Source organism: Chelon labrosus (assembly GCF_963514085.1).
Source record: "Chelon labrosus genome assembly, chromosome: 2".
NCBI lineage: Eukaryota > Metazoa > Chordata > Actinopteri > Mugiliformes > Mugilidae > Chelon > Chelon labrosus.
The window spans coordinates 8,918,924-8,940,587 of record NC_140338.1 but is presented as its reverse complement, the minus strand read 5'-3'; the positions used below and the strand labels follow the sequence as shown (position 1 = coordinate 8,940,587).

Genomic DNA, 21,664 nt, shown 5'->3' with positions numbered 1-21,664 from the left:
AGTCAGAGACATGCATGGACGTTTTTAATAAAGCCACAGAGTAGATTATCACGACTGAGACACAAAACACGGTGTTACACTCATCAAAGCTCCTTCCTCTTAACATTCTGGTGTCAGTTTCACTCATGATAAATCAGCTGCACTGTGCTAAAAATAAAAAACAAAAAGCTTGATTTCCCTTTATGTCTGGGTGGTGGTTGTTGTTTTTTTTTTTTTAGATGCCTTAAAGTGACTTAAACAGATCGGCTTAACTGCACTGAACGCTGTTCAAACATGATCATAAATAAAGTTTACACCATTTACAGGGACACTGAGTGCCGGTCTCACACACACACGAGACATGCTACGTGACGCAAACGAAAAAGCAGCACACGCTGTAATAAAAAAATAAAATAATAACAATAAAAATATAAATCACTAAAAAAGAGCCTAGAGGAAGGAGCAGCTTATAGCGGACTGTGCAGCAGCCACACCAGAGGCTCCAGACTCACAGACGACACCTTTAAATTACAGGACAGCGTGGCCACGCTCATATTGAAAACTTAAAAAAAAAAAAAAAAAAACAACACCATGAGTGGTAAGATGTACATAAAAAATAAAAAAAAATGGGTACTGCAATATTCAGTTTTGTCCTGGAGGAAAAAAATGGAGGTGGCTTTCTGAAAACATTTTAAATAACATTTAAAAACAGGGTTATCCACTGCAACTGTGCTTAATTCATTTATGCTTTTAGATCAATGACAGGCCATTCAGTTCATTCTTTTTTTGTGGTTGCCTGGTTGTGAACCGTCCTCTCAGTCTGAGGTCGTCCTCTTTGCTCTGATTAGCTCTTTTTCGCTTCCGTTCTGAGTTGCTAACATCTAATTAAAAAGAAGAACGCATCTGCATTTGCTGCAGCGCATCCCTGACAAAAAAAAATAAAAAATCGACGTCATCCATCAGCTCATCCGTTTAATTCGTTTATAACTGTGAAATTAAATTAACCAATAAATTAAGTAAGTTCTAAAAGGCGGTGGTTTACAGCGTTAAAAAGGTAAAAAGGAAGCGACCATCGTTGATGGCTTCGAGTCAATGGGACGTATTTGCAGCTCTGCAAGTGACCAATCAATGCATCCATCCTGTGTGAATTTAACAGACAGTTAAAACACTGGGAAAGTTGCACAACCTGGCAACCTGAGCGGCAGCCTTATAACAACCTACAGGTGATCAGTAAAGACTAACAAGAGCAGTTTATTAACCACAAATGACAAATCCATTAATTAAAATTTGTTTGCCGTTTGCCTTCAGCCTCATCTTGTGATGGGAAACTGTTTGACGACATATTTATAGTTTTTCCATGTACACTTGGTAGCCACTCTGTTAGGCAGAGCTAGCTAAAGCTAATGCAGGCTAATCTGACAGTTCTTCACTAAACCCTCTCCTTTGTGGAGGGGGGGGGGGGGGGGGGCGGTTAATATTCAGCTTTTGTGGGAACAGTTTTAGGGAGGGAGGGAGGGAGGGGTTGTTTCTCTTATTTCGTCCACCTCATTTCCATCAGTGTGGGTACAGACTAAAACAATGATCGGTATCAACACCGTCCAAATTCATTTCAACTAAAAAAAAAAAACATTTAAGGCCTTTTGAGAAGGAAGATTCATTATTAAACTCTTTTTTTTTTGTAAGACTATATATTTCAAAGTACTTGTACCTAACAAACTGGCAACTGACTGTACCTGCACAAACATGTTGTCTACAACTGTTCAGTGGTTCCTTCCATCAATGCTGGTCGCAGGTGTTACTTTTCCGTCGGCGTCTCTTCGGGGAAAAGTCATTTGCGTCTCCGCAGGAAGCGTGCTCTCTCTCCGACGTCCCCCCGCGTCGGGTTCGGAGGGGTGCGGGGGGTCACGTCGGCTGAAGTCCGATGATGGAGAGCTTCCGTTTTAAAGGAAAAAAGATTAATTTTCTGTTGTCAGTGTCGTCCACCGAGAGCAGAGGTCGAAATCCACCTGAAACGAATCCCTTTTCTTTACTCCTGCCACAACAGTCTGCTGCAGAGAAGGCCCCTCGAGGCTCGTTTTGTGTGCACGGACACAGGTCGGTAGGTAGGTTTCAGTTGCCAGCCCTGTGTTAAGTCTTGAGCGCATCGAACACCGACATAGTTTAGTCCCAGTGTTCCTAAGGGGCCGGGGCGTCATCGGTGGCCTCCTGGATGAGAGGCAACCCGTTGCTCCTCTCTATGGCCTTGGCCGAGCGAGACTTAAAGGTCTAGAGAGAGACAGAGCATGAGGCGAGAGGTGAAATGAGGAAAGGAACATGGAGAGGAGAAGGAGGAAAGGGTTAGGTGGAGCAGAAAGAGGAGGGGGGGGATAAGAAAAAAAAAAGAAGATAAGATGTGTTAGTTACATCCAGTCTAACTACAAAAAGAGTGAAACACCCCAAGAGAAAGCACAGTGAAGTTCACCACGTCCCTAATTTAACGGGTTAGCACGACAGGAAGCAGACGACACAGGCAGACAGAGACACCACCAAACAAATCACACGTGTACAGACAGACAGTGCATTTATTCACACTAGTCGAAACACAACGTTTGGTACAAAAATAAACCCAAGATAATATGAAAACGTATCTGAATTACGAACACCAACAGGATGATAAGAAAATAAAGTGTTAACATGTTGATTTATCTGAAGACAAAGAATATATTTGGAATATACTGACATCCCTTTTTTTTTTTTTTGTTGTAAAGGAGTCCCTGCAGTTAATGACTGCTATTGTCCAAGACGGTCTCTCAGTCGCCTTGCTGCATATTTCACTATCAACACACAGCCGGGACAAATGCAAATCTGTCCAGCTCCGTCTTCCTTTCCCTCAGGCCTCCCCTTCTGATCTCAATGTCACGAAAAACAATATTTCCCCGCACACGTAACATCTCACAGCTGTGACAGCGCTTCCTGTGTGTGTGTGTGTGTGTGTGAGACAGAGAGAGAGAGAGAGAGCGAGGGAGTGCATGCCTCCAACATACACACATGCCAGAGTGACAAGTCAGAGGAAATGCGGCAAGCTGCACGACCCACTCTAACCGCCGGCAAACATCTGGACCGGTTTAACTGAGCGAGCACACGCATCGGCAAAACTGCGCCGAGGACGCAGAAATGTTTCGGCCAGTGTAAGCCGACGAGCGCCGACTGCGTGTGGCGACAGGGTCGTTCCGGGCATTCGGGTAATTCCGAAACACAACCTGTTTACAGCTGGAGGCGGTGTGGTCATTAAGGCCTTGTTTTATGGGAACGGAGGAATGTCATCAAAGACACTCCCAGATGTTCCGCTTCACGGCGTCTCGTGGAAAAAGTCTGACATCTCGGCTCGGACGTGCTTGCGTTCCTTAATTATGTGCGAATGATCAGGCGTTACCTGCTTTTTAATTACCATCGACCAGATTTAGACAGAGCAGGAATACTGAAAGGCCACAACACGACACATAGCACTGTGACGTAATCCAACACTGGATGCATCACAAAGACAGCTTTACAGTAACAGAAAATGTGTGGACACACATCGGCTTTTAATCCCTAAAATTAGCTCACATTCGACAAGGTTGCAGGTTGCAGCTAAACAGAAACGGTTTGCATTCACGTCAAGCAGGTCCTGCATCGAGGTGCAGATTTGTTTGTGAAACACACACACAAAAAAAAGTACCGTATTATTATTCAAAATAAAAAAAAAAAGACACAGGTCTGCACCAACGACCCTGGAAGTTAAAACTAAAAAGAGCGGCCTGCTTCATTTAAGTATGCAAACTCTGTTATTACTGGATTAATGTTCATGTTAATTTCCCTACATGCACACAACCGTGTCACCGCTCAGTCTGCGCTACTGTCGTCTTCAGATTTCGATACGAATTAAAATGTCTGAGAAAGGATGTCGGCAGGAAACACCAGGCCCCTGCGACGCCGCTTTGCACGAGTTGAGTATCTTGGACCTCAGCAGGAACTCTCTGTGTGCGCGCTCTGCACTCGCTGCAGCGCCAAGCGGCTTTTCGCAACAGAGACTAGTTAATTCTGCGTGCGCTCGTGCTTCAATCAGTGCCGTCAGCTGAAAGGAACAGGCATCAAATTGTCAACAGTTGAGACCTTCTTTTTTTCCCTTTTCTTTTTTTTTTTTTGCAGCTGTCAGCACAGATTGAAGTTTCAGATTCAACACAGTCCATCACGTACACATACTGAGAATTTACAGAGAGCATGTTAGATTATATTTGATCAAGCAGGAAATGAAGAGGAAAAAAAAACAAAACAACAATCACAGCACAACAACACATCATACTGGCACTGGAAGATTGGTCAGTTTTGAAGATTATGGTAACAACTTATCATTGCAATCATTTTTTTTTTTTTATATTCTATGTTCATCAAGCAGTTTAAACGTATCCTTAGCCGGATTCTGGTGAGAATTAACTCCTCGGCTCAAAAATGAACAGGGATGAAGGGATAAAACGAAGAATGCAGTCACTTTAGAGATATTTTTGGCTACTCGTGAGTAAGGTAAAATAGTTTGGAGTACTTAAGTCAAGACGGATAACTGTTTATTATTTACATCCGGCTGTCAGCCGGCAACGTTCGTTTGGGGTCTTGTCGACCTGATGAATGTGGTGAATGAGATCTATGCGGCTCTTTAGCAGCTAAATGCTCTGCCCGGCACGATATCTGGTGCTGGCGGGGAGTGTGACTGCTGCTGGGGACAAAGGGTGAAGAGTAAAAGCTGGAGGTGGGACAGCCGAACACTGAGATTCGACAAAATGTTCTGCAGATGTAAAAATATTAATCTGAAGTAATATTTCTTTTTAAATTTAGGGTGTTACCTGATTGAATCTGGGTAGTTAATTAAAAAAAAAACGAATTAGCATTGAGTTACGCAAGACTGACTAAACCGATGATTGATATGGTCCTACTGTACGTGGGTAACACATTGTCATCATCTGTCTACAGTCAGCGGTTTAATGTCACGAACAGTCCTTAGTGCGAGTGGTTGCCTTTTTCGTAAGTGCTCTCATCGGCTCCGTTGCTCTCGGACAGTACCTCTTGCTCCAGGGTGTTAAAGTGAACCTCGGAGATGCCCGTGTCGCCGCTGCCCCGCCGGAACATGCAGCACAGGATCTCCTTGAAGGTCCTCCTCATGTCCTTGTCCCTGAAGGAGTAGATGATGGGGTTGACGAAGGAGTTGCACTCGGCCAGCACCAGGCAGTACTTCTCGTAGCGCAGCACCTCACATGAGCTGCAGTCCACGCCGTCGAGCAGCAGCACGACCAGGCCGGGCGTCCAGCAGAGCACAAACAAGCCTGGAGAGGGGCAGAGGGAGGTCAAGGTCACATGAGGTCACAAGTAGACTTGAAATAACAGCGGACGCTGACGAGAAAAGCTGCAGATAAAGGAGTTACTCAGAGGAAAAAGCTGTGAAGAATGCAAAGAAGGGGCTATCTAAGGGCGAAGGGGAATGCGCTGTAAATTCCTCTGCAGACAATGCACGCGCACGCACCGATACTTAGCATGTCAGTATGCGCCGCGGGTTTAGTCTGTATGATCACGTTTCATTATCATAACACCGGATGAGGCGGCTCAGGTATTCACTGTGTACACACATCTGCGGCCGTAATACGTGCACGGCGCGGGCGAGCTGCAGAAAGCAGAAGAGACGAGGAAACGCGCTTCAGAACACGCAGCGTATCGTATGGTGCATTCCACCAGAAACGTTACCACAGCCTCAAATGTCACCGCCGCGTGCTTAACCTTTGATCTGCATGTGAACCGTCACTGGAAAAGATTTGCAATTTGAAGACGGGTAGAAAGTGTCAAAATGTGACCAGCTCTGTGAAAACTGTCGTCATTCTCAAGGTTAAAACCCCAAACACGCACACACACACACGTATGCGCGCACACACACACCCTCAGTGGAGTCATACGGGCAGGGGTGAAGCTGTTTTCTGTCACAGTAACTGAACTATGCAGCTCCCTGTCAGGGCATGCTCAGGGCTTTCTTCACTCTCCGCACATGCCAGAGCCGTCGAATCCTGGCTGCTGAGCGACGGGGAGAAAGACGTGTAACATTTTTTCTTCTTTTTTTTTTTTTAATTTTGAGGAATTTAATCGAACATTCAAAATGCGTGAGCAAGCGCAGGGGAGGCTGGGAACGAGGGCAGAGGGAGCATGGGTAGCTCGGCTGAAAAACAAGAGGAGTCGCTGAGAGAATGAAAGGAGTGAACGTGTGCAAGTGTGTGTGTGTGTGGAGGTGGAGGTGGGTGGGAGGTAAAGTGTGGTTTAACGCGAGTACAGACAAGCCCGCATGGCTTCTTGTGAGCAGGGTTAAAAAAAAAGGCTGGTGTCATTTGATTCTCCGAAAAAGACGGCCGGACGTTTCTCTGAAACAACTTGTAAAATCACGTAGAGGGTTTTGGTGCTTCCTGCTGCAGGATTACCTAAGAGTTTACAGTAAACACAGTTCTCTAGTCAAGGTCCTTCTTAAAGGTGCACAAACTGAAAAATGTTGAATAACCTACATCTATAATTTTCCTAGATCTTGTCTAACGAAAGGCTAACAGCTAAAACGTTAATACGGCATAGCATGGTGGAAGAGTGGTGCGTCGGATCACTTGGTGACTAAGTGACGAAGCCAATTACGCATCAAATTCCCTCTTTACCGCCCAATATTTGTTCAACATTCATTCATTAATTACGCATGGGTGTGAAATCCTTGCTTTGCGGTCGTCATATCGCGGCTAAAAGTTTCACAATCGCACCTTTTCGGGGGCGTCCCCATCTGCAGGCATTCCCTATCAGGGATGCTAACCCTCACTACAGTTTTCAGTTTCGTCACAGTTCATTTAGGTCTTGTGCTGGATACCCATGTGCCCAATCCGTTCAGTGAATGCATCTTTATAGGAGTCCGGCTTTCCTAAGGCTCACATCAGGTGTTGGTCCCCATTGTGATGATACACACAAAGCAGTAACGTTAAATGTAAGCCTATGCCTATCAGTCAACTCCAATTTCTTGTATTGTTCGATTTTCCAGGCTTACGTTTATCGTACTAACACACACAACAAATTCCGTGTATTCCTTGAGAACATACGTGGAACTAAATCCGATTCTGATTCTGTCCTATAGCTGGATTTCAGTCCAAGACCAACAAATTTGCGAAAATTCAATAGTACAGAGTCAAAAACTAAAGAAGACTGAAGTCTGAGTGTGTTTTGGTTGCATGCGGGTAAATTCAATTTTATTATCCAAATCAAAATCGAGACCCTTTACGGGACCCAGAGTCTGGCAAGGAAAACAACTCCCTTTTTACAGGAAGAGATGGTTAAGCAAGACTCGACTCCGTTGGGGGGGATGCATCTGATTGAGGCTGGCCGGGCAGTGAGGCAGAAAAAGAGAGAGAGGTGGGACAGAAGGGAAGGAGAATGAGGAGGAGGAGGAGGAGGAGGAGGAGGAGGTGGTGAAAGCAGCAGATAAATTCACAGATAGAGCATATAATCCAAACAAGAGGACATGATACTAGGTGATGCATGGTTCATGGGAGATTGATAATGAATTGAAAAGGATGGACAAGAAACTCCCTTCCAGTTGTAACCAATGATTCAGTCATCACTCAGACATTATAAACAGCACTTTAAACAAATACATCAATAGAGGCTTTACACCCAAAGATGCGCAACTATGCCATGACTATGTGCAATTAGGCAGGACCCTGGGAAGCAAAATGTCCAGAGTGACTTTGTTTGAATGAAAGTTGCAAGCTGGAATCGCCCATTCAACCAACGTCGGGAACGAACGACTGTAGACAATTCAATACTCAAATTCACTAGATCCCAAACTGATCAAGTATCTGTGGGATGATCCACAGAGGCCCCTCCCCTCAACCTATTGAACCCCAAGGCCCACCACTAACAATATTCTGTTGCCAGACACCACAGCACAGCCTCAGAAGGACCATGTCCATTCTCTGATGAGTCACAACTGGACTATTCATAATATACTGCAGGTTTCTTTAGTGTTAATCTGTGTGTTAATCCTCACCCAGAATCATGGAGACAGTCTTCATCAGGTTAAACACCGTCTCTTTGTGTCTCATATGGGACGTGTGCTCTAACATCTGCCTGCTCTTGTGCCTCACGTAGAGGAAGATCCGGGTGTAGACGGCCAACATGATGAAGAAGGTCAGCAAGTTGAGAAGGGCCCAGAATATCAGGTAGCTGCGGCTGTACAGCGGCGCCATGGTGGAGCAGTGTTCTAGGTCACACAGGCAGTGCCAGCCCATGGTGGGAACCAGGCCCATGACTATCGCCACCAGCCATATGAACACGATGATGACGAAAACCCTCCGCGTGCTCATCTTACTGTGCAGCTGCATGGTGAAGATGGTCTGGTGGCGCTCCACGGCCACGGCCAGGAGGTTGAGGACCGAGGCCGTCAGGCTGGTGTCGATCAGCCCCTGGCGCACAAACCACTGGTATTTAGACAGCTTAATGGTCCAGGGACCAGTGTGAAACATCATGTGGAGGTAGGAAACACCTAGGGAGAAGAAAGGTATGGATTGAGCAAGGGATTGTGGCAAAACTTAAAGCAAATGTAGAATAATGCCAACTTGAAAATCTGACCAAGGCTGTGACACAAACCCCTGAATTTCTGTTTCATGTCATGTTTAAATGCAATAAACAAATGATTAGCTCCTTGCTGTCTATTATATCAGCACATGCTAAACTCAAAAAGTCAGGATATTGCACTTCAGCTGCAGGGGCTCATCATGTTTCATTTCCTCTTTCATTGTCTTTTTTTTTTTAATATATGAAATAATCCATTTATTTTTGTAACTCCGTCGTCTGTCTCCACTTTATGTTGCTCCCCTATTCTCCTCGTGGTTTCAGTCAGCAGCTCTAAGTCGACAAAGGACAGCTGCGCCGGCTTTTTGAAAAGCTGTCTTATCTCAGGCACATCAGTCTATTAGCATAGAATAAAACACGCAGGCCTGTTCCACCCGTTCAAAGTCATTCTCAGGGCAAAGAAAAGACTGTCAACATCTGTTTACAGGAAATCTACATCTACAGGAAATCCAGAATGACTGCGAGGAGACGCTTGTCATTGTCCTTTTATGAAACATGTTTGATCTGCTTTAAAGAGTTTAGTCGAGTGGATAGATCTCTTCCAGTCCACAGTAAGAAGCAGAGATGGTAGGGATGAAACCGCTTTTTTGAATCCAGTTTTGAAAGCAGATTCGCCAGAATCCAGTAAATTTCATTCACAAGAAAATTCATCACATTTCTACTCATGCTCAGCATAATCTATCCACTGCACACCGACTAACACTACCTCAGTGAGTGCCACGGGTTTCAAGCCGAAGTGTGTGTGTGTGTATTGTACTTTAGACATTTAACACTTCAATTAAGACAGAGTTAAACATGGACTCACAATAACATTCATGCTTGCTTTAAAACTTGCATAATTGTCAATCAATTTGAACTTTATAGCAGAAAAGAGAGCAATTTCCCCTTTATCAACAAACCTCTCGACCGAGCCAATGGTCCGATAAAATAGCTAGTTATGAAGCTTCACAATCAACAGCACGTTTTATTGTTCCACTAGTGGAGCCGCAGTCTTTACTAAAGCTACATGTCTAAATTCTGTTAAAAGGCAGCTGACGTGGATTAGCCGATTCTGTTGATTTCGTGCTAAAAAACATAACAAAAAAACGTGACGCTAGCTAACTATAAATGCCAAACCATCATCAAAGAACCAACTGTGATGTCGCCTGTGTGTGAACCAATAAATTACACTTGAACACGCCACAAAGACAACAGCCAACGGGCCAGATGGCACAGACCTCTTATACCGGTGTGCAATGGAGTTACTCTCCATACCAGCAGGGGGCAGTATTCATGTATTCATCATGCAAAAGGAAAAACCGAGAGAGATGCTATTAGCTGGGAGGCTAGGGAGTTAAGAAAAGCAACGAAACGTCATATGACTATATCTCCATTTAAATTCAGCCTGGGTTTGCTATGTTTTCCTATAATGAACTCTACTAAGTATAGTATAAGCAATTAAAGTCAAACAACAGTTACCTGAGAAGAGGTCCGCCAAAGCCAGATTACCCAACAGGTAGTAGATGGGAAAGTGAAAGCGTCTGTTTTTCAAAATGGCCGCTATGACCAAAAGGTTGGAAAAAATAACAATGAAGCAAACCGTCATGCCCAGAGTGACGATCACGTAGTCACGACGGCCCCATTCGTCATCGATTTTCTTGCCACTGTTATTGTAGAAAAATTTGACAGTTTTGTTGAAGTAGCACCCCGGACTGTCCACGGTGTCCGTATCCATGGTGAGGTCTTGGGGTGGACGTGGGATCAGAGAAAAGCTGGAGAGGAGGGCAGCACTGCAGACGGGAAGCAGAGGGGAAGGTCTAGGGCACCATTCAGACTCGCCCACTTTGGTGGGTTGCAAATCAGCATGCCATCAGATGGACAGGTGTGGACGGAGGGGGGGAGGGGTCCAGTTTGGAGACCGGAGCCTCTGCTACACGGGCGTCTGGAGCACACGTCTTCAGCCTGTGGAAAAAAAAAAAAAGATTAGTGTGAGGCAGCAAACATTAGGATGGACTTTAATCCAGAATCTATGTGGGTGATGCCAGGTCTGAACAGGGCCTGAGATCAATCAGAAAAGGTTTTATGAAAAGTACTTCCTCCACTACCAGGCAGGCAGCAGCTCCTCGCTATTAGCGTTAGCAATGACTGCGCCGCAAGAAGACATAGGAGGTGGTATGAACAATTTAAGCAGCAATACCACACACAGTACCAGGAACTTCTTTCAAGGAACTACCTGCACAACTAGTTATGATAATTAGAAGTGAAGCATTCTTTGTCGGATCATCCAGTACAACTTTCACTTTTTTCACGTTGTCTGATTTTAACACGGCATGCACCGACAAATGCCGCAACCACCTCCGAGATAAAACAACGAGCACAGCAAGAAAAAGATCAGATTTTCATCAGCTTTTTTTTTTTTTACCCCGGTGCGCCCACAAAATTAAGAGAATTGGTGCCATCTTGGAAAGGACACTTAGACTTTTCTAAGGTTTTGTGGATGGAAATCATGGAAAATAACATCTAGATGAATTGATAATGACAATTAACAGTAAAGAGTAAAAGTGGGCAAATAAAACAAAGAACATATCCTGTGTTTTTAAATGAATTGAACAAAAATGAGCTGCTAAGTCAGATTTAACTGCATTTTGATGACCAAATACCATTACATTATGACTAGGGATGCACCGAATATTAAATAAATATTTAACATTTTCATAATTTTGTAATTGATTTATTCTTTGAAACATTACTATTAATGTATGCAATTGCAATCCCTTGATTTTTAGTGAGGGAGTGAGTAGCAGTCATAGCCATAAATGCAATTGTACTAATAATTATCATAATAATTTCTTTCTGTGTTTCGGTTTCCGGCCTTGGGTTCTCCATTTTCGGTTTTCTGTTTCGGCCAAGAATTTTCATTTCGGTGCATCCCTAATTATGACCAACACAAATAAATGCAGGACAAAATTTTAGCCATTTAGTCTTTTTGTTGTTGTCGTTTTTGACACATGAAGGCAAAACAAAGAAGTCTAAGACATCGTTATCCTTTTGGGGTTTCTGTTCATCCGCACTTTTAATCGTTCTACTTCACCCCTTTGATGTGGCGGAGGAGGTGCAATGTTCTGCAAATTGACTTTCCTTAAAAGACAGATGCAAACAGCAACACATAGGTCCACAGAGGGCCTGTTCAGACCCAGCGTTAAGATCTGATCTGAGATATCCGATCACAAGAGACCAGCTTCGGGTGCGTGTGTTCAGACCAGGCGTTAAACATGCGTCCCCAGATACGATCTCAGTTTCGGCTCCGTATGCAAACAAACCCTGACGCTCATCCGGGAGGCGCAGAAGAATATTTTAACAGTTGCTGTCTCTAATGCATCTCTACCGCTGCTCCAGAACCGAGAACAGAGAACGTTGTTTTATGTGTGCATCGTGACTTTTACTGATCTACACTCTGATGTTAGTTAGACCTGCACTAAACTCCATACTCCACCCCTGGAAGTTTCCATAATCTCTGGTAATAAAGTCAAATGAAGACACCAGTGATTGAGGAAATACTTAAGTTGACCACACACGGCTCGTCATACGTCAACATGACAGCATCAATCATTAACACAGAATCACAGCCGTGTACTCATATTAAATACTTTAATTTGTTAATTTCCACTTGGATTTATTTATTCTTCAGTTAGTGAAAGCCACAATGACATTATATTTTAAAAGGCTCTCATTACTAATGAACCGACATCACTTATTGTGTTTTTTATCTTTCCAGGCGATCATTTATAATGGCCGTGTGTTTTTTTTCTGAATGAATGAGGCAAAACTCTGCCGAAAGAAGGAGCAGGACTCAGGTCGCACCGCGTTCAAACTGCCAAAAGAAAGAGACCCAGGACCGCTTCCAATGTGGTCAGAGATCAGCTCTCTCAAATGCGATCTCATCTCAATGCGCTCTCCTGAGGGTGTCCGGAACGCCCAGATCAAATGTTAATCCGATCTTAATGTCCTGGTCACGCCCTTGATGGGACTCAGGACGCATTGCGTTAACACTACCAAAGGAATGCGACCCAGACCACCTCCAAAATGTGGTCAGAAATCGGATCCCTCAAATGCGATCTCGGTGCGTCCTGGTCCCAGCCTGCCGGCAAGTTTGAAACGAGGAACTTGCGAGGCGAGAGTGCAACCACTCCACCACCGTTAAGGTTATGAATGAAACAAAACTGCCTGTTGAGAAGTGTTCGGACTTTCTTTGAACATGTTGCACTTTACATTTACAAAACAGACGCGTTAAAGAATTTACATGTCCATAAGCCAGAAAATCTTGATCAGCAGCCTTTTCCATTACCAAGTTCCAACTGCATCGCCAACTATCAGCTATACAGCCTGACATGTCACAACAGGAACTAGCAAAGCTTTATGACTGTGACGCTGTAATTAGGACCAACCACAGCTCAGAGGGGAGGAAAAAAAAACTCAAACCTCCCCTTAATGCACTGCACAACCACAGCCAACAACAACTGGCTTTAATCCTTTATTACCAGTAAACTTGCATGGGCTGCATGGCGCGTTTAGAGTCAACAACACTCCCTCATACGTTCTCCCTTTCTCCTATGAAAGTCAGCGCAGCACCACGACACTACAGCTCCGCCAGCTCCAAGCTGAGCTCGCTCAACAATGGAAACGGCCGAGCAGCTCCCTGCAGAAAGAGGCACACCTCAGAATTACACAATCCAGCTATGTAACTCAATCTCAATCCAAACATGCACGACACACACTCACACACACACTCGCACAGAGACAGGGAGGGAACCTCAGTGACCCACTCTCCTACCAAGGGTGTGTGGAAAGAAATGCCAAATCAAAAACAGAAAAATGTGGAAAGGGGAAGAACTTGCAAAAAAAAAAAAAAAAAAAAAAGGCACGAGAACAAAATTACGGATGAGACACAAGTGCAAGAAAAGGGTTTGATTAAGGCGGCAACGTGGAACATGTCGGCAGTGAGAGAATGTGGTGAGAAGCAACACAATCCTGGGTGAACATTAACGCAATGATAAGCGACATTAACATACTCGTCGAGTTTCTGCGTGTCTGAAGGGTAGTGAGCTGAGAGGAAGTGACGGTTACTTAGGTTGTCTTTCATTTCTGCTCTCTGTCTGGAGAATGCACTGTAGTTTAGGCCTCGAATAATCACAATAATCACTTCCTTTTTTATTCATATCAGACAACCACTGCTTCGTATGCAACACCGGCAACAGAACTGTAAGAGGTTGAGTTGCACAAGTTTTAAGTGAGAAGAGAGACACGTGCATGGCATACATTAGTCATTTTAAAAAAAACTATCCTTCCTGGGTTTGACACTGGTATAGGATTGCAATTTGAACTCCGGGCTGATTGCTTTGCCTTTTTGAGTTTGCAGCTGTCATGACCTGGCTCATAAGCCGTGACAAAAAACCAGAGTGACGCGGTCTAAACGTAAAGGTTAACCAGTTTATCTGAATAAAGTCAAAAACCAACCAACAATGAGATCTGAGCGGGAGTACCAGTGTGTCGATGGGTGCATGAGAGCGTATGTGTACAGTATTGTTGAAAGTGAATAGGCCAAAGATCAAAAACGTGGTGCCGGAGGGATCGAGGTCCAGAAGAAGCCATGGCGGATGAATTTGTGTTTGGCCAGAATGAAACTCGCAGCCGAGTCATTTCTCGTTTTAAATGTTTCAGTTTCAGTTGGTGACACTGACCAAGCATCCATATCCGGCCCAGACGATCTGCAGACAAGCATTACTATCTACGCTAAACCTGATCCAGTTCAATCAGATCAGCGCATTCCTTCTCTCATCTTGGCGTGCACCTGCGTCGCGCTAGTAATGAACCTCAAGAACTGTAGCATTCGTCTAGTTTGTGATGAATCGTATGATCCGAATGTGTTCAGGGCAGCAAACATGAAAAATGTCCATCGTTAAATTTTGCCAATTGCTGTAATTTGGTGCCCGGCGTTCTCAAACCAACTTTGTTTCATTAGATTAGTTGTGCAACTGATTGGTTTAGACGTGTTAAATATTCACCAAGCATTTCTTAAGCTTGTTACTCAGCGAGAAATTAGTTCTCTTTCCTAGGGCTGCGAGAACAAGTAGTGGCCAGGTAATTTATACTTCACAAGAAATTTTGGGGAAGTCCTCATAGGGCCCTCCCACTGAAGCATACATCACACGCGCTAAGGATTGTGGGAGATGCAGGAGACGGGCGACGAGAGGCACTTTTCTTACTATTTTTCGGATGTCGGCCGGTCGTTTTGGCGACCGCGTCCAAACGTGGCCGCCGTTTCTTCAGCATGCACCCACACGCAGTTTGCCGATCTCCGCCCAAGAGAGATTAGTGGTCACGCTGCGTATATTAGCATCTGGGAGCTCACAGAGTGGCCACTAGCATCTCCGCATTAACCACGCCCAAATCCAATTTCTGACCAATCACAAAATAGTAATCGTACACCACATGAGAAATAGAAAGAAATAAGTTCTCCCCGGTTGGTGTGTCGAGAACAAGCTGCGAGAACTCCCAAACGACTCGCTTCTCGTGGAGAATGTAACAGCCTTTAATGTGGCGATCTTAGACATTTCAGTCTTGGTTGACTTGGTAAAAACCTTCAATGCCAGCAAAACAAACTACTGATGTTTCATTAAAGTCGGGCGACAACTGGCCTTTTGTCATATCCATGTCTGGAGTCAATAACCGGCAGGTAACAGGAGCTGGAGGCGTGCCACCTGTCTCCTGCAGCTTGTTATGCAACAACAAAAAATGACTGTTATCCTTCTGTCTCCGTGCATATTAGATGAACAAGACATTGCATTTCCTGTAAATACGGTTTCATCGGTTTGATGATCCTGTGGTAGGTGGCTGGTTTCCATCAGCAGCTATCTCTGCCTAACATCTGATGACAACTTCTATATTTCACTCATAACCAGATATCCGTTTATGTTAGCACAACCTTCACAAAGGTGGCCACAGACGCTCAATACATAATAATGCAAATATACACAGATCAGGCATAAGATTATGGCCTAATATTGTGCAGGTCTCCCTTGTGCCTCCAAAACTGTTTTGAATGGACACGAGCCTTCTGAGGATGTCCTGTGGTGTCTGGCAACAGGATGCTGTTAGTGGGGGGCCTTTGAGTCCTATAGGTTGAGGGGAGGGGCCTCTGTGGATCATCCCACAGATACTTGATCAGTTTGGGATCTAGTGGATTTGGAGGCCAGGTCAACACCTTGTGCTGTTCTTCATGATTTCTTGAGTTGTTCCTAAACTGTTTTTGTGTGTGTGTGTCTGTGTCAGGCTGTATCCTGCTGGGGATGGCTGCTGCCATCAAGGAGTGTCATTGCTGTAGGGTGGGGGTGCCTGGTCTAGTCTAGCTACATGTCTAAGGTCCAAAAGTTTCCCAGCAGAACATTGAATTGTCACAAGATGGTCAATGTTATTTACTTCTCCATTCAGTGGTCATAATGTTATGCCTGTTTAGTGTATATATGTAAATATATTATATAATTTAGGAAAGATAAAGCAAACAGTGCCTGCTCAAATGATAAATGTAAAAATATTGGCCTGGCACAGCTTCACAATATAAAATTACATTACATTAAAATGATTAATGCCACCGCTAACATGTGTTAGCACTCAGAGCAGGTAGCTTTGCTCATGCACTTCATCGCTTTACTTCTGTTACTGTTGGCAGCATCGTGGTTCGGCTGCCCCTGAACATTAGCAGCGCAGCAACTGCTCTCACTCTCAGTGTTAGCATTTAAACATCCCGGTTTACCATCAGCACGGGCTCAATGCAGCTAGCATACCCAGGCAGCCGCCAAACCGCTGCTGCAGTGTTCGTCAACATAGTCAGCAGAACCAGGCGGGCGGCTCTTATTTGGGTGACATGGTACGTGGCGCGGTTTTTACAGTCTGACACCCTTTTAACGTTAGTCAGCAACCTTGAACTGCAGTCTGACGTTTCTTATACAAAATCCAGCTTGCGCTTCTACGAGACCCGGAAAGCTGACGTCACAGGATGTAAAGCTCCCACCACCAGACTGCTTTCATCACACCGTCTTGAGCCGCAGCAGCAAACAGACGGCACCCGCCCAGTGTCACAGACAAAGGCAGGCAACCGACTTGAGATCTCAGTCGAGCATTTAACAGATAAAGCCCCTGACGCGTCCCTGAAGAGTTGGAGGAGACCAAATCGGAGGTAAAGGTTTAGTCAACGCTGCACTTCTATTCATAAGGTTTCCAAACACATGACTTCAGAGGAATGTTAATGATGCCTAAAGGAAGAATTCACAAGTGAACAGGTGACGTATTATTTGAACTGAAGTGCAAAAGAACAAGTTGTATGAGGATGCGTAAGGTGTCGCCTGCAGGTCTGTATCCAAACAAGGAGCCGCGACTTCTTACGCATTATATTTTCCAAAAATGTCAAACTAATGATTTAATGCCGTGCCTGCACATGCCTATGGTTTGTTGACATAAAAGTTAATAATGGATGATATGTCGTTGTTGTGTTTACAGTTCCAGCTTTGAGTGTTTGGTTTATTGCATCACAATTTAAGTGCAGAACATTCAGGCAGCTGATCAAATATTTAGCTTAAATTACATTCAACCTTAAAGCAAAGGAGAAAAGTTAACTTTCCAGCCAAGAGTTCTCTTATCACTGCCCATGAAATTGAAGGCTCTGACAAAAAGCCAGTTCACTGAAAACAGGGAAACGCGGGTAGCTGCCAAAATCTTTAAAACAACAGCTAACTTCACGTGTCGTTTATTTAATCTGAACGTAAGCGTAAAAAAGGGAAATCAGCAGAGCCTCCAGCCAGTTACTTGCGAGTCACATCTTCCCATAAATCCATCATAATTAAAGGGGATCTGCACCGCTTGCCGACATTGAAACTTTCTGCACGGCCCCGACCCTGAGCTCTGTGTGTGGGATGCGAGCGTAACAGCTCGAGCGCGTCCTTTCTTCAGAGACGTCCATGTGGCTCGGAAGGGGGCCGCGTTGTGCACGGTGCATGTTTTCGAGCGTCACGTGTCAACATTTGTGTGTGTGAATGGACCGGGGCTGAATCAGTAAACACCAGTTTCAATGCAAACCGGTCATTACAGAGGGGCCACACCCAGATCCCTTCTCCCTTCTCCCTCCTTCTCTCTCCCTCTCTCGCTCTGAAAGGACAGTCTTAGCATGACTTCAGTCTGCGCTTCTTTGCAAACCAGCCCACACACACACACAGACACACACAGACAGACAGTTACTAAAACCAATACTCCAGTGTAGGTAGAGAAAGGCTACAAAACGTCATCTCTCTCCAGGTGTTTTACTGAGAAGCAATGAGATGCGAATGGTGGGTTTCCATCTGCATAGCGATTATACCCTGACATTATGGGACACAGGCGCCTGAAGAGTACAGTGTTACTTTCGCTCTCGTCACACAGGAAAACCAATGTTTCAGACCTACCAGACATGTCTTCTTCTTTTAAACACAAGGTATGATTGTACCAAAACCTGTGAAATACACATTTCCTGTACAATCTATTTTTTTCCCCCCCAAGTGTAAGAAAACATGGTGTGAAGAGCACACAATATGCAGCTTGTTTTTTTTTTTTCATGTCCGAACAGAGGTGACAGGATCTGAAAGTGGTCTGCAGCTAACAGATCTCTATTATCCGCTGCCATCAATCTATTACACCTTCCGGTCGTGTGTTTAGGCTAGCGTCTAATGTTCTGCACAGATTTCCGGAAACGGTGACGCGGGCGATCTTGATGTTGAATCCTTTTGTGCCATTATCTGATCAGAATTCACCCACGTGCTTTCGGTTCTCTGCAAAGGTCACGGCAGGTTCCGGCAGATGAACAACGATGACCGCCCGCCACCTGTCACCCCCCCCCCCCCCTCCTCCTCCTGCTGACTCACTAAACTATCTTGACACCTGTACTGTCGCCAGAGCATCCGCTCTTCAGAATTCAGATTAGGCAAATCAGTGTCAATCATCACGTCTGTCTCCATTTCGTGCTCCTCACATGCGAGACAATCGTTATCTTAATTGGGAGCAACGTGAGAGCGGTCCGCGGGCGACATTTCATTTTACAGGCGCCAAATAATAAAAGCAGGCCTGGCCAAACATGGGTGTGTTTTTAAACAAGGATCTGGAGGAACATTTTGGTTGCTTTCACTATCCATCTACAGCCTCGTCGCTGTATCAGACTGTATATATCAGGCTGTGTTAAATTTGCAAATTTGTGGATAATAAATAAAAAGGATTGTTTTTATATGATAAGTTATAAGAGAGGCAAAATGGAAAGAACTTAAGTGAAAGAGTTCATCATCATGCACCAAAAAACTTCATCTAACTCTGCTGTAAACTCAATTTCTCTGTGTTATGGGCTGATACCTTCACAAATTGATAAGAAAACTAAGCCACAGTCTAATCCTGAATGGTTATGTTGCAGTTTAAGGAGTGAAAGTCAGTTCAACACAAAAGCAGCAGCACAGAAAGCGCAGAAACCTCCACAAAGTTGAGTCAACACAATAACAATGTGTCAACAAAGACTGGACCGTATAACCTTCACCCCGGCAGTTTTTTTTATGGCAATGATGTCCTCGGGAGAGATTGCACAGGAGTGGACAATCCCAGGACTGTAAAATTTGAGCTGTAAATCACGTTAACCATTTATGTGAAAGAGAGGTCTGCTGCGGAGGAATCCAGATACGAGACCGGGATGCTTTCCCCTCATAATTCAGGGATAAAGTTGTATTAAAAGGTGGAATCACTGCTCAAACATGGGGCATGTTCAAAGCCGGCATAGCTCAAGACTCCCTCCGCTTTGAGACAGTGCAGACGCCTCAGCGGGCTGATGGAAGTCACGACCTCCGGAACGAGGAACAGCGCGCACACACACCGTAAACATGCGCCTCCGCTCCAAGAAGCGCACACTTCAAACTCACGCCGGAGGCATTTTTTAAAACAAAAAGAACCAAATTTTAAAAAAAGAAAAAGTGAAGAAAGAATCTTAACTCACCTTTCCTTGTGCCTGTGAACTCGCCCGTCAAGTAGATCCAGATCAGATCCCGTCGAGTGGAGTGGAGTGGAGGAACAATGTGCGGTCACACCTGAGATTTTGCTCCTGCGCGCTTTCACCGCCCTCCGAGGGCAAAGTGTAGGAATAAAAAAAAAAACATAAAACAAAATTTAAAAAAAAAAAAGTCTCTCAGCCTTTTGTTTCGTTTTGGTTTCTAGAGAGGATCCGTCCACGTCTCTTCTTTTTTGTCCTTTACGGAGCCACACGCGGTGGAAAAAAAAAACGTCTCTCGGTCACCTGTGCTGGGGCTTCCGGTAGTGGCTGTTACCTGCGCGCAGTGATCCGTGCTGAGAGTTCCCGGGAGGAGCAGTAAAGGGTGCGGCACAACAGTCCCCGCTGGCTGCAGCTGCTGTTTCGGGCCGGCTCTTTTTCACAAAGGAGCGGAGGATCGGAGTTCTTGGTGCTCTCTCTCTCTCTCTCTCGCTCTCGCTCTCTCTGCCAACCTGAACGCTTGGTATCCGCCCCCAGCTGCCCCCCCCCGTTGGCTGAAGAGGAGGCGGACCAGCCAATGGGAGGGTGCTGGGGAGTGACTGACAGAAAGGGTAGAGACGCTGTTCATTCAGGTTGATGAGGTTTGAAGTGAATTATTTATCTACACCTTCTAAAGTATAGATTTGCAGACACTTTCCTCAACCATAGTTAAGAATCTGTAAATAGATAGATAGATAGATAGATAGATAGATAGATAGATAGATAGATAGATAGATACTTTATTATCCCAAACTGAGATGTTTCAGCGTTGCAGCAGCATTGTGCAGACGCTCAAGCACACCACACATAATCTACAAATTGCAGTGAAATTTAACAATGAGTCCGGTGTCCTCTGTCACACACAGATGAGGAGTTGCTCAGACTGATGGCTTGAGGAAGGAAGGATTTCCTGTAGCGTCCCTTGAGACGGCAAACCCGTCTGAGCCATTTTTGGAGAAGGTGTCGGGCTATTGTAGGGTGGAGAGGGGGCGGTCAGGGTCATCCACGATCGACACCAACGCTTCAAGAGTCCATACCGTCCGCAGCCAGTGACAGAGCCAGCCTCTGTCAGTGCGTCCTCCACGTTCGCCGGCAATCACAACTAACCGAAGTGATTTTCCAGCTCTGTTTATTACAGCAGGAGCCTTCTGTTGTGTTCTCTGTGTGTGCATCAGCCGTGTTAAACTTCTGCTGGTTGCCTTCATCGGCGGTGATGAAAGTCCTTCAGCTATTTTAAAAAAACTATTTGGTGAATCACTCGTGTATGGAAAATGTTAGTGAGACTGGTGTAATAATGGGTGTGTTCATGTGAAGGGATGAAAGAGGAAGCTCAACGGTAGCCTGTGGATAAAACATGAAGTGGGCGGATGGATGGACATCAATAGAAATGTCAAGAACAACTTGATTAAACTTGGACTTAGGTCTCCTGCAGTGTGGCCACACACCCATTTAACAGTTTTGGTTTAAGCTATTTGCTTGACAAATGCATGGTGTCTTAGCATGCTTTCCAACAGGATGTGACAGGAATAAATTAAACTGGAAATGGCCAAAACCCCCGCAGTTGTGACCGGTCATTGCTGCTCAGAGTAAGAAAGGAAACCAGGAAGCTTCCACTGCTAAAAAAAAAAAAAAAGAAGCTTCTTCTATATTCTGTAATATCCGTACGCAGATACACAGATACGCAGATTCATAAAGCTCAACAATCCCCTAAATACATCAGTCTGCTTGAAGTACAGTGAAGGTACCTCAAGTTTGCTGTGTGGGAAAATAAACGTTGTATTTTTCCACCTCCGCCCTCAAGACATTGTTTTAAAACCACAGTTTCAGTTTTGTTTGACACAAGGTTGTGTTGAGTGGGGTTTGTGAATGGAGGTTGGTTTATAATTGGCTCAGTTATTGTCAGTTTTCTCCATTATAACATACGCTGACACATTGCATTTCCTGTGACTGCTCTTCCATCAGTTGCTTTTAACT

General features: G+C 44.7%; 1 protein-coding gene across 1 annotated transcript; it reads right to left on the bottom strand.

The window, feature by feature from the left end:
• Positions 1–2: 2 nt before the first annotated feature.
• On the bottom strand, positions 3–20,128 carry LOC311497062 (lysophosphatidic acid receptor 2-like). The gene is made up of 5 exons (XM_084557171.1): positions 19,661–20,128; positions 10,087–10,569; positions 8,045–8,539; positions 5,053–5,312; positions 3–2,244 (listed from the first exon to the last, which is right to left on the bottom strand). Exons 2-5 carry the CDS (start codon positions 10,340–10,342, stop codon positions 2,155–2,157), a joined length of 1,101 nt encoding a protein of 366 aa, XP_084413297.1. The 5' UTR covers positions 10,343–10,569; positions 19,661–20,128; the 3' UTR covers positions 3–2,154.
• Between the last annotated feature and the right edge of the window lie 1,536 nt (positions 20,129–21,664).